This window comes from Aquarana catesbeiana, linkage group LG06 (genome assembly GCF_042186555.1).
Source record: "Aquarana catesbeiana isolate 2022-GZ linkage group LG06, ASM4218655v1, whole genome shotgun sequence".
In the NCBI taxonomy this organism is placed as follows: domain Eukaryota; kingdom Metazoa; phylum Chordata; class Amphibia; order Anura; family Ranidae; genus Aquarana; species Aquarana catesbeiana.
Window position 1 is genome coordinate 32,052,056 of NC_133329.1, and position 13,406 is coordinate 32,065,461.

The window sequence follows — 13,406 nt, forward strand, 5'->3', positions numbered from 1 at the left end:
CACTGTAAGGAAGACATCCTAGAGCAGTGATGGCAAACCTTGGCACCCCAGATGTTTTGGAACTACATTTCCCATGATGCTCACCTACACTGCAGAGTGCATGAGCATCATGGGAAATGAAGCTCCAACACATCTGGGGTGCCAAGGTTGGCCATCACTATCCTAGAGCAATAATGTGCAGCTGATGCTGGAGTGAGTGTGTGTGGAAAGGAAGTAGTTGAACAGGACTGCAAGAGGTCAGTGACACTGGGATGGGAATAAAGGGTAACAAAAAAAAAAAGGTAAAACCAGTATTTTATAGAATTACAATTATTTGGTACACCGTGCCTTAACAAACTATACACTATCCAATTAGAATTAGCTCTACTTTTAAGACTTGACTTAAATGGTGCCTTATGCCCCGTACACACGGTCGGACATTGATCGGATATTCCGACAACAAAATCGTAGGATTTTTTCCGACGTATGTTGGCTCAAACTTGTCTTTCATACACACGGTCACACAAAGTTGTCGGAAAATCCGATCATTCTGAACGCGGTGACGTAAAACACGTACATTGGGACTATAAACGGGGCAGTAGCCAATAGCTTTCATCTCTTTATTTATTCTGAGCATGCGTGGCACTTTGTGCTTCGGATTTGTGTACACACAATCGGAAATTCCGACAACGGATTTTGTTGTCGGAAAATTTTATAGCCTGCTCTCAAACTTTGTGTGTCGGAAAATCCGTTGGAAAATGTGTGATGGAGCCTACACACGGTCGAAATTTCCGACAAGGTCCTATCACACATTTTCCATTGGAAAATCCGACCGCGTGTACGGGGCATTACTGTGACTCACAGAAGGATCTGGACTTACCACCTGAGCAGTCTCCATAAGAAAGGAACAGCCCCATTTTACTGGTGACTTTTTTTTTATCTTATTAGATTTCAACTTCAGCCCTTCACCTGGTGTATACAGATAATGATGAAAGATTGCAACTTAATGAGTCGGTGGCACAGAGATGCTTCTTGGACGCAGAGGTGTCGGAATACCCCCTGTGCCTTATCTGTGTGATTGGAGAGAAGCGGAAAGGAAAGTCCACCCTACTGAATTTTATCCTGAGAGCCCTTCACTGTCTGGTGAGTAAAGCTATCCATATCATATCCTGAGTAAGGATGAGCCGAACACCCCCGGTTCGGTTCGCACCAGAACAGGCAAAAAATTTGTTCGAACACGCGAACCCCATTAAAATCTATGGGACACGAACATGAAAAATCAAAAGTGCTCATTTTAAAGGCTTATATGCAAGTTATTGTCATAAAAAGTGTTTTGGGACCTGGGTCCTGCCACAGGGGACATGTATCAATGCAAAAAGAAGTTTTAAAAACGGCCATTTTTTCGGGAGCAGTGATTTTATTAATGCTTAAAGTGAAACAATAAAAGTGAAATATTCCTTTAAATTTCGTACCTGGGGGTGTCTATAGTATGCCTGTAAAGTGGCGCATTTTTCCCGCGTTTAGAACAGTCCCTGCAGCAAAATGACAATTCTAAAGGAAATAAAGTCATTTAAAACTGTTTGCGGCTATAATGAATTGTTGGGTCTCAGCAATATGGATAAAACTTATTGAATAAAATGGCATGGGTTCTCCCCAGTCCATTACCAAGCCCTTTGGGTCTGGTATGAATATTAAGGGGAAACCCGAACCAAATTAAAAAAAAAGGCGTAGGGTTCCCCCCAAAAATCCATACCAGACCCTTATCCAAGCACACATCCTGGCAGGCCACAGGAAAAGAGGGGGGACAAGAGCACCCCCCCTCCTGAACCGTACCAGGCCACATGCTCTCAACATGGGGATGATGCTTCAGGGTTTGACCTCCAAAGCACCTTGCCCCCATGTTGATGGCCAGGATCTGGGGTCTCCTTGTTAAAGGGGGCTTCCAGATTCTGAATAGCCCCCCACCCACAGACCCCCAACAACCACCAAGGGTTGTGGGGATGAGGCCCTTGTCCCCATCAACATGGGGGCGAGGTGCTTTGAGGTGGGGGTGTAGAGCCCCCCTGCCCCAAAGCACCCATCCCCCCCATGTTGAGGGCATGTGGCCTGGTACGGTTCAGGAGGGGGGGCGCTCTCTTGTCCCCCCCTCTTTTCCTGTATCCTGCCAGGTTGCGTGCTCGGATAAGGGTCTGGTATGGCTTTTTGGGGGGAACCCTACGCCATTTTTTATTAAAAAAATTTGGCGCAGGGTTCCCCTTAAAATCCCCTTAATATGGATTTTGGGGGGACCCCTACACCATTTTTTTTTAAATTTGGTGCAGGGTTCCCCTTAATATCCATACCAGACCTGAATGGCCTGGTTAATGACTTTGGGGGGACCCCCACGCAATTTTTTTTTTTTTGGTTCGGGGTTCCCCTTAATGTTCATACCAGACCCAAAGGGCCTGGTAATGGACTGGGAGGGGGGAACCCATGCCGTTCTTTCAATGAGTTTTATCCATATTGCCGGGACCCAACAATTCATTATAGTCACGATCAGTTTTTAAATTACTTTCTTTCCTTTAGAAATGTAATTTTGCTCTCGGACTGTTCTAAACACAGGAAACATGCGCCACTTTACAGGCATACTATAGACACCCCCCAGGTACGAAATTTTAAGGAATGAAGGTTGAATGTTTCACTTTAAGCATTAATAAAATCACTGCTCCCGAAAAAACGGCCGTTTTAAAAACTTTTTTTTGTATTGATACATGTCCCCTGGAGCAGGACCCAGGTCCCCAAACACTTTTTATGACAATAGCTTGCATATTAGCCTTTAAAATTAGCACTTTTGATTTTTCATGTTAATCTCCATAGAATTTTAAACAGTGTTCCGCGGCTTTCGAATTTGCCGCTAACACCCCATAAAACTTGTTTTGCGACGGGCAGGCGAACACCCAATGTTCGAGTTGAACTTATGTTTGACCTGGACATCAAGCTCATCCTTATTCCTGAGAGCCCCTCACTGCCTGGCACTAAATGTCACCCATACTATTGCCTGAGAGGCCTTTAATACCTGGTGGGTAAAGTGATTCATAACATATCTTGGGATCCCATCACTGCCAGGTGAGTAAAGCTATCCGTATCATATCCTGAGAGCTCCTCATTACCTTCTTGATAAACTCATCCATATCATATCCTGAGAGCCCTTCACTGCCTGTTGGCCAAACTCATCCATATAATAACCCAAGAGCCCGTCACTGCTGGGTGAGTACACCTGTCCATATTATATCCTGATGGCCCTACACTGTCTGGTACTAAATGCCATCCATACCATTACCATTTTCTACTCCCAGTACTTTCAGTCCTTCCTTAACTACAACCCCACTGCTCAATATTTTTATTGTTTGGTCTACTTGGTTCCATAGCATTAGGCAATCTTCTGATCTACTCAAATTGGGGCTTCCATCACTAATGTAAATCTTGTCTGCAACTTGACAGTGTGTCAGATAAGTTTTTCATGCAGAATAATTTCAACCCTAAATACACACAAGAAATATATTGTATGTTTTACCTGCCAAAGGATTTGTCTTTGTCCATCCCGAGATACTCAACTCTGCCCCATATTGGCAAAGGAGTAGAACTTTTTTTTCATTTAAAGTGGACCTTGCAGCAAAAAAATGACAATCACTCATCTCTCCTTCCTGAGCCCTACTTTTACCCCCATATCACCACTTTTTAACTCCCGGTGGCCCTTTAAGTGGGCTTTACTGCCCAAGCAGCACAGCTTCTTTATAATGCGACCGATGCTTTACTATGTGTCTTTTCATATCTGCCTGAAGTTCAGCTTTAACCTATACAGCTGGTTTATAGAGCTTTTTATGTTGTTTTTTTTTTTTTTTTACTGATTAAGTGTACTGAACTCATGATGAATTTTCCTATTGTAGGAGAGACAGCAGCCGGTCATTCTGGGGCACGACGAGGAGCCCCTCACAGGGTTTGAATGGAGAAGTGGTGTTGACAGTGTAACAAAGGGGATCTGGATTTGGAGCAAACCCTTCATCCTGGAGAGGAATGAGGAGAAGGTTTGATGGAGACATTTTCTGTTAAAATATACAGACTGATATCTTATCATGTACAAAGATAGAAAAATATTAGGGGATTACACTTCATCATAGCTTATCACTTCCTTTAGCGAAGCTAGAGTTGAGCAAATAGACCTGCTAGCAGGGCCCCAATTCTCCAACAACAATGAACATGATGACCAAGATCACCTTCCACTGTCTCTCTGCTCAGGAATGAGATTGGGTACACACACACACCTATAACGTGGAGAAACTCCACCATCTTTGATCAGTCACATTCTCCTGACCTGAGGCCTTTCTCCAAAAAACGAGGAATGTCCACACGTTCAGATTTTCAATGATTTTTTTTTTACTGTATCAATAACATTATTTACAACTCTTGGCCAACGACCCTTCACCTCTGCCTCTTTAGTCCTGACATTATTAACTCTGCATAGTGCAAGTCCAACATTAACATAGGATGGCCACTCAACTCTTCCAATGTCCTCACCGTAGGCCCCCATAGGTGGGCTCTCCAAAGGGTTCACTTCTTAAGCCTACAAGCTAACATGGCAGTATACTAGGGGTAGCCTTTCCCATTACCCTCTGCCTCAAATTCGTTCTGCTCTAGATTATAAGCGAGTAAACTAGCCCTACCCACCACATCTACCCAAGGGAAGGGTTTCCCTAAAAGTTATACTAACCCCTGCTTACAGGCCACAGCAACTCCGTATACAAATTTTACAAGTGGCTTATCTCAGGATCACTGGATTATCTCAGGATGTACCAAGGAGGACTGATCACTTGGCCAGAAACAGAGGCTTTTAGGCTACAGTCCTGAACAGTGACTTTGAAGGCACCTACCCAACTGAAACCTTTTTTATGTATTCAATCATTCACTTGAGGATGTGGTGGAGATCAAGACATCACTGTACCACCTCTCCAATTCAACCTATCAGAAAACACTTTGCATTTATTGAGAAAATGTAAAGTATTCTCTGAATGGCACCCATGCTGAGTGGGTGACCTCCTGTGTTCAGTAATCAGCAGAGCAGCTACATGGCATGGGACCTGGAAGATAGTAGACATCACTGTAGTAGCAGTGCCTACTACAGAGATTACCAGCCTCCAGAGGGATAGGCTTGGTATGGTATATACATAGTTACATTGAACCAGACCAATATAACTATGCAAAAATATCCACACCTGGAATTCATCTTTAAGGGCCAGTTCACATCACAATTTCTGCGTTCCACATTAATTTCTGCATGTGTGTTTTTTTTTAAGCATCTCGGTACTTTTTTTTTTTTAATGCATTTTACTCCTTTTTTTTTTCTTCACCTCATTAGGACATGTGCATTTTTGATGTATTTTGGTGAGTTCTACTTTTGTTGACTGTGCTGGAATGCACTGCACTGGTGTGAACTAGGGCCATTTGAATCCATGTTAAACACTGTGCATGCATTTTTGATGCAGAGTAAAGGCGCACTGGACTGCATTTGGGGTGAACCAGTTTTAAGAATTTGCACATGCACATCATTACTTACAAGAGACATTTTATGTCTGTTATCCTAGAACATCTTTTCAGCTTGATCGATCTCCAAACTCCCAGTTGCCTTACTTAAGAGCAAGAGAATAGGAAAACACATATGTGAGAGTCCACAGGGCTGCACAACCCAAGAGTATACAAAAAATGGAAAAATTTCCCCAGGGGGGTTTTTAGGCAGCAAAGAGTTTATAAGAAGATAATTGAGTAAAAAAACTTTTATTGGGTCAGGAAATGATAAATTCAAATATACAATACATTTAAAATACAAGCTCTGATTAGCAACACAGACAACAACATAAAACATCACTCATGGCAAAAAGTACCCCAAGGAAAACATGGTTTACCGAATTACATTTACAGCATAGTTATCCACATGAATACCCCAATGAATTTCGACCCTTTCATTTCTGGTCTTCTTCAGGGGGATTTTTATTCTAGGGAAATAAAAAATTCTAATTTAGGCATTTAACAGTATACAAAACATTGTTAAACATTTCAAATTGTGCAAATAGAGGTATATTTACCATTTAGTGGATGAAAGCGTGAGAATGTATTGCACAAACCAGATTGCTAAAAACATTTGCGTTCAGTGATCCCATCGTCTCCGCACGTCCCCTTCGCCTCCTCCAGGTGAATCCACAGTCCACCGGTCTTACAAAGGGCCACACTCTTGGACCTGGAAAGGAGGACAGGGGGCAAAACACCTGCAATTGGATGTTCAAAAATCTCAATAAATAATCGGCAGGTATTCTGCGAGTGTTCAGTACTGCTTTGCGACTCCAGACTGGCTGGTACAAAATCAAATATTAAATTAATCTTAATTAGAATTACCTATTTATATTATTTCATAGTTTATTCATTTATTGGGTTAATTTATAGATTGGTTTTTAATGGCATTAATAAAATAAATTAGAATGAAATGAAAAATTTGGTATTATTACCTAATCAAATTGTAAAGTGAGTGTGCATAAAGTGAGGTGGTGTGTGTGATGGTAAGATGAATAAAGGTATAGGAATATGATTTGAACGTGATACAAGACACTGAAAAACTAGTGTTGGAAAAAATAAATACTAAAAATAATAAAAGACCTAATGGTGAACATTTGCTAGTGAGAAAAGCCCTGTGTTGGTGAACTAAAGTGAGGTGTGGAGTGTCAAACAGACAAAGAGTGTATGACAATGATAACGAATATTCAAAGTGTTAGAGGGTAAAGCCATGTCTATATTGCATTAAAATGTCAGTATATTAATTAGTTTGTAAAAAACCCCGAAATGGGAAATATAAGTAAATGAGATATTCAGTAGGGTACAGATATCAGCCAGTCTGGTGTGTTCCAATGCTGCACTTACTTGGTACTCCAATCCTTCTTGTGTATGTTAGCAGCATTCCAGAGATCACCTCAAGATCATCTGGGAGCTGCAAGTTTATATAGTATCTACGTTGTTTGCCCATTGCTTGCAGGTGTTTGTCTCCTCCCCACCCCCTTTATACCAGTCCCCTCCACCGTAATTGCGGTATCCGCGTGGTCCCCTCAGCGTTCCGGAAGGCGTAAGCCCCGGCATTTCCCTCCTCTTTTTTCATCAAATTGGTTGAACCAAATATGTCTTCAGCTCTTCTAATAAAGAAAACTACAGTTAATATAATATATGATTAGACAAAACAAACTATAAAAATAGTTTGTATCAAATTTTGTACGTTTTGTAATACGATGTTTTCCTTTTCAGTGAATATCCCGTATGTACCGCTACGTCCAGCCCTGCGGCACTGGGTAGGTGCTTTCTTTCCATCTGGCTTCCCGGCACGGTGGGGAGACGCACATAATTTTGCGATTGTCCCCAATTTGTGTTTCCCACAGTTGAGCCCTTTTCATTAGGGCCACCCGAGGGAGCCTCCTTCATGCCGGCGGCGTCCGTTGATCACCACTGGTCTGTCAATGACCTCACGTGCAATGACGTCACGCAGTTACGTCGGAGGTGATGCGAATTCTGCAATTACGCGGATGCCGCAATTATGGCGGCGGGGACTGGTATGAGGGGGGGTGGGGAGGAGACAAGCACCTGCAAGCAATGGGCAAACAACGTAGATACTATATAAACTTGCAGCTCCCAGATGATCTTGAGGTGATCTCTGGAATGCTGTTAACATACACAAGAAGGATTGGAGTACCAAGTAAGTGCAGCGTTGGAACACACCAGACTGGCTGATATCTGTACCCTACTGAATATCTCATTTACTTATATTTCCATTTTGGGTTTTTTTACAAACTAATTAATATACTGACATTTTAATGCAATATAGACATGGCTTTACCCTCTAACACTTTGAATATTCATTATCATTGTCATACACTCTTTGTCTGTTTGACACTCCACACCTCACTTTAGTTCACCAACACGGAGCTTTTCACACTAGCAAAGGCACTAAATGTTCACCATTAAGTCTTTTATAATTTTTAGTATTTATTATTTTTTTCAACACTAGTTTTTCAGTGTCTTGTATCACGTTCAAATCATATTCCTATACCTTTAATCATCTTACCATCACACACACCACCTCACTTTATTCACACTCACTTTACAATTTGATTAATTAGGTAATAATACCAAATTTTTCATTTCATTCTAATTTATTTTATTAATGCCAATAAAAACCAATCTATAAATTAACCCAATAAATGAATAAACTATGAAATAATATAAATAGGTAATTCTAATTAACATGAATTTATTATTTGCTTTAGTACCAGCCAGTCTGGAGTCGCAAAGCAGTACTGAACACTCACAGAATACCTGCCGATTATTTATTGAGATTTTTGAATATCCAATTGCAGGTGCTTTCCCCTCCGTCCCCCTCTCCAGGTCCAAGAGCGTGGCCCCTTGTAAGACCGGTGGACTGTGGTTTCACCTGGAGGGCGCAAAGGGGACGTGCGGAGACGATGGGATGACTGAACGCAAATGTTTTTAGCAATCTGGTTTGTGCGATACATTCTCACTCTTTCATCCACTAAATGGTAAATATACCTCTATGTATATGGAGATATTACGTTTGCACAATTTGAAATGTTTAACAATGTTTTGTATAGAATTGAATGCCTAAATTAGAATTTTTTGATATATTTCCCTAGAATAAAAATTCCCCTGAAGAAGACCAGAAATGGAAAGGGTTGAAATGCACTGGGGTATTCATGTGGATAACTATGCTGTAAATGTAATTGGCAAACAATGTTTTCCTTGGGGTACTTTTTGCCATGAGTGATGTTTTATGTTGTTGTTTGTGTCGCTAACCAGAGCTTGTATTTTAAATTTATTTTATATTTGAATTTATAATTTATTTCCTGACCCAATTAAAGCTTTTTACTCAATTGTCCTCTTATAAACTCTTTGCTACCTAAAAAAAAAAACCCCTGGGGAAATTTTTCCATTTTATTGTATTTAAGAGCAAGAAAACTGTCTCTATGTTCCATAACAAGACATGAGAAGTGCCCAGAGAACACAATATTTCTTCTAACAAATGAACCAAAACGTGCGTAATTGGCACTTAACACTGGCCTTATTCTTTCTATTGTTATTAGTTAGTAAAACACATGATAATGATTTTTCTTTATCAATCTAGATAACTGTATAAATGCCGGGGTATGTTCCTGATAATCGCTAGAACTGAGGAAGCCACTTGGATCAGTGGTAACATTTCTTGCGTATCACAGAAGAAGTCCAGTTTAATATAACTAAGTACTAACAACAGCTATACCATGATCTGGATAAATAAGAATATTCAGATACATCGCACAAAAATGTTGGTCAAATTAAAATCCCCATTCACCAATTTATTAAGTAAGATTAGACATGATAGATGTACAGTATGTATTTTCTCAGTCAAACCACCTATTCAAGGTATGATATAACCCAAGGAGTGTCCTTTGAGATTGGCTCATTGATTGCTTTGGTGACCATTTACCTTCTCCTCACAGATGGCGGTATTTGTCCTGGACACGGAGGGCTCGCTGGATATCGCTGGTGACCTGCAGACCTGCCTTAAACTTTCTGCACTGTCAATGCTACTCAGCTCACATCTGGTATTAAATTCTAGGATTCTACCATTTTATATTAAATTCTCCAGTAATGTTCTGACCTATTCATAAGTTGATGATGATAATGTGTCAACTTTCATGTATTCTGCAGATTTTTAATGTGAACACAAGTCTGAAAACCACAGAACTGGATTATCTGGAGGTAGGTGGTGTATGAGATCCAATGTTCTAATATATAATACAAATCGGGTAACGTCAACAGATAGCTAACAGTCCTTCCTCTTTGTGGTTTGCTCCTAATATTTTCAATGTTAGACCTGGTATGTGTCCATACATGCATGCAGCAAAGGCACATTTATCACATCCACATACATTTTGCTCAGTGCACAGATATAATCCCTAAGCAACCTTCTGGTGTGTTGTGGCATTTTGGTGTCCTATTTTTGTGACTATTGCTGTGATTCTCCTTAGTACAAAGGACTGGCTTCAGAATACTTTTAGCTATGATATTGTGGCAAAGGCGAGGGTCCGACGTGGCACCTTACACAGTCATGACAATGACTTCTTACAAGAGATCTTGATGAAACTTTGACTCCGTTGTCTAGAAGAGCCTTCATTTTTGGCCAGAATAATCCATCCATTCATCCATCCATTCATATTATTTACTAATAGTGTAATAAAAGTTAAAAAAAAAACTGTGATAAGGTCATGCAAAGCCACCAATAGATCTTGAAGGTCTTTTATGAATCTAGATTTATTTCAAGACCAACACAAAAGCTTGTATGGTGCAGACTGACAAGTATTTCACTATGAAGACACCTCCTGTGTTTTGCAAAGTTTCCCTAAAACCATTACCCCTTACCCCCCTCTCCATTTTTGCTGTCTGTGAATCTCACTCTAGGCCTGCTAGAAAACCATAATGCCATGTCTATGTTGGTGGACAAGATTAGACTAGGTTAGACATAGTGAAAGGGACAGCATCCCGTTAGGTTGGAGAATCTCATTGATACATCTTGCTTTTTTTCTCTTTGGTCTTTCCAGATGTATCTTCATGTGTCCGAACTGACAGGAGAATCATTTTCACTGCAATATCTCCAGGTGACCTGAAACAGATTTTCTTATCAATAACTTTTACAAGGGACTAAACTTTCTCTCTTTTTTTAAATGAAACCTCTCCATACAGTATGTACTGCATCTGTTAACTGCTACAGACATAGGACAGCTAGTGGAAAGGCTCATGTGATGGGGAAAGGGTCATGTGATGGGGAAAGGGTCATGTGATGGGGAAAGGGTCATGTGATGGGGCAGGAAGGGTCATGTGATGGGGAAAGGGTCATGTGATGGGATGAACAGCTGCCAGTTGTTTCAAGGCAGAGTGCAGAGCTATGACGGAAGTGAATATAGTGATATCTGATCCAAAACTGTATAGAGAGAATTGGGGAGTAATATTGAACACAGTGCCACTCGCATTGTCCCCAAAATTCAAACACCAATAACAAAAATGGTCAGATTTAAATCTCATGTATATTCTAGTTCAGCTCACTCAACCTTTTCAACACAGAGGAACCCTTGAAATAACGTTCCAGTCTCAGGGAACCCCTGCTAAAATTACTAACTCATGATACAGTAGCATGATAGTCAATAGAACGAATGCTGCGTACACTTGTGGTCATTGGGAAGAATTACCCACTGATAGATGGCAAAAAAGATCAATGGTGTCAGTGGGAACTTATCAGCAGAAATTGCTCTTTGCTCAAGGAACCCCTAGCAACCTCTGGAGGAACCTTAGGGTTCCATGAAACCCTGTTCTAGGCAGTCATGTAGGGTGACAATTTTAATAAAACACAGTCCAGCTTTGAAAAATTGCAGATCATAAAACTTACATAGCCAGGGTCTTCAAAGGACATAAATGACCAATTCATAAACCTAAGGAGAACACATCTGTGTATCTGGAATATTGACCTACAGCTGAACACTTATACATCTCATACCATCAACTTTAATTCATATTCCATAACTCCTACAGTGATGAAGTTACCTTCCTTGACTACACTAATGTTGATGAACATATTTAAATACCAAACATGACTATTTTACAAGGTCTAGGAGGCTAATAAAGCACAGATTTCTCCTCAGATCTATATCATATTAGGTATCTAACACATTGTAACTTTAGTCTGATAAATAATATGCCTGTTTTTTGGATTGTAAAACTGTTTAATATGGAAATACAGATGTACCCAGTACAGTTTACATTGAGGGTGTGTCTACTGGGCATAATATAATACTCCATCCCATCTCAAACCCTTTAGTTGGGTGGCGTTAACACTGCAATAAGCTATAGAAAGTGGTAATTTTGGCAGCAAATTTTGATTTAGTTTTTATTCTTATTCCCTGTACACACGATCAGACATTGATCGGACATTCCCACAACAAAATCCATGGATTTTTTTCCGACGGATGTTGGCTCAAACTTGTCTTGCATACACACAGTCACACAAAGTTGCCGGAAAATTTGATCTTTCTAAACGCGGTGACGTAAAACACGTACGTCGGGACTATAAACGGGGCAGTAGCCAATAGCTTTCATCTCTTAACTTATTCTGAGCATGCGTGACACTTTGTGCGTTGGATTTTTGTGCACACAATCGGAATTTCCGACAACGGGTTTTGTTGTCAGAAAATTTTATAGCAAGTTCTCAAACTTTGTGTGTCGGAAATTCCGATGGAAAATGTGTGATGGAGCCCACACATGGTAGGAATTTCCGACAGCAAGGTCTTATCACACATTTTCCGTCGGAAAATCCGACCATGTGTACAGGGCATAAGTCTTATGCCACGTACACACGATCTGAATTTCTGCCCGCAAAAGACCGATGAGAGTTTTTCGTCGGAAAATGCGACCGTGTGTATGCTCCATCGGACTTTTGCTGGCGAAATCCAGCCAGCAAAAGATTGAGAGCATGCTCTCAATTTTTCGGTCGGGAAAAGTTCCTATCCGAAAATGCGATTGTCTGTGGCAATTCGGACGTGCAAAATTCCTATGCATGCTCGGAAACAATTCGGCGCATGCTCAAAAGCACTGAACTTCATTTTCTCGTCTCGACGTAGTGTTGTACGTCACCGCGTTCTTGAACGTTGTAAGTTCAACAAACTTTTGTGTGACCGTGTGTATGCAAGGCAAACTTGAACTGAATCCCGTCGGAAAAGCCGCCATAACTTTTTCCGACGAGAAATCCGCTCGTGTGTACGCGGCATTTGAACTAAAATGGCATTTTAGTTTTAATCCCATTTTAGTCTTCTGCGATTGTTTTTAGTTTTAGGCGTATTTAGTCGACTAAATCTCCAGTATATTTTAGTTGACTAAAACTCATTTTAGTCGTCTTAAATTTAATGGATGTAATTAAATTGTAATGCATTAGTTAAAATTTCTCTACAATTTCCAAACAAATTATATACTGCTGGAGCGAAAAATCTAATATGTTATTATTTATGGTATTGAGATATGAACATGCACTACAAACCATTGTTAATTTTGAAGTCAAATTTCAATTTAGTTTTAGTCTTAGTCTTTTGACTAAAATGGCATTTTAGTTTTAGTCCCATTTTAGTCTTTTGACATGTTAGTTTTAGTCGTAATTTTTTAGTCATCTCAATTGTTTTAGTTTTAGTCATATTTTAGTAGACTAAAATAGTATTCATTTAGTCGACTAAAATGTTTTAGTCGACGAAATTAACACTGATGGCAACTGGCCAGCTAGCCCAGTCAGGTGCACATGGAAGTGCAATCACAAACAAGCAAGCGAT

At 40.3% G+C, this 13,406-nt stretch overlaps 1 protein-coding gene across 3 annotated transcripts in view; it reads left to right on the plus strand.

Moving 5' to 3' along the window:
• LOC141148265 (RING finger protein 112-like) overlaps positions 1-13,406 on the plus strand; it is a 50,648-nt gene that overhangs the window by 13,962 nt on the left and 23,280 nt on the right. For all 3 annotated transcript variants that reach the window (XM_073635534.1, XM_073635533.1, XM_073635535.1), the window contains 5 exons: positions 928-1,122; positions 3,906-4,043; positions 9,540-9,644; positions 9,751-9,801; positions 10,641-10,697. In XM_073635534.1, the coding sequence (XP_073491635.1) occupies positions 928-1,122; positions 3,906-4,043; positions 9,540-9,644; positions 9,751-9,801; positions 10,641-10,697 (546 nt within the window). The remainder of the gene's footprint in view (positions 1-927; positions 1,123-3,905; positions 4,044-9,539; positions 9,645-9,750; positions 9,802-10,640; positions 10,698-13,406) is intronic.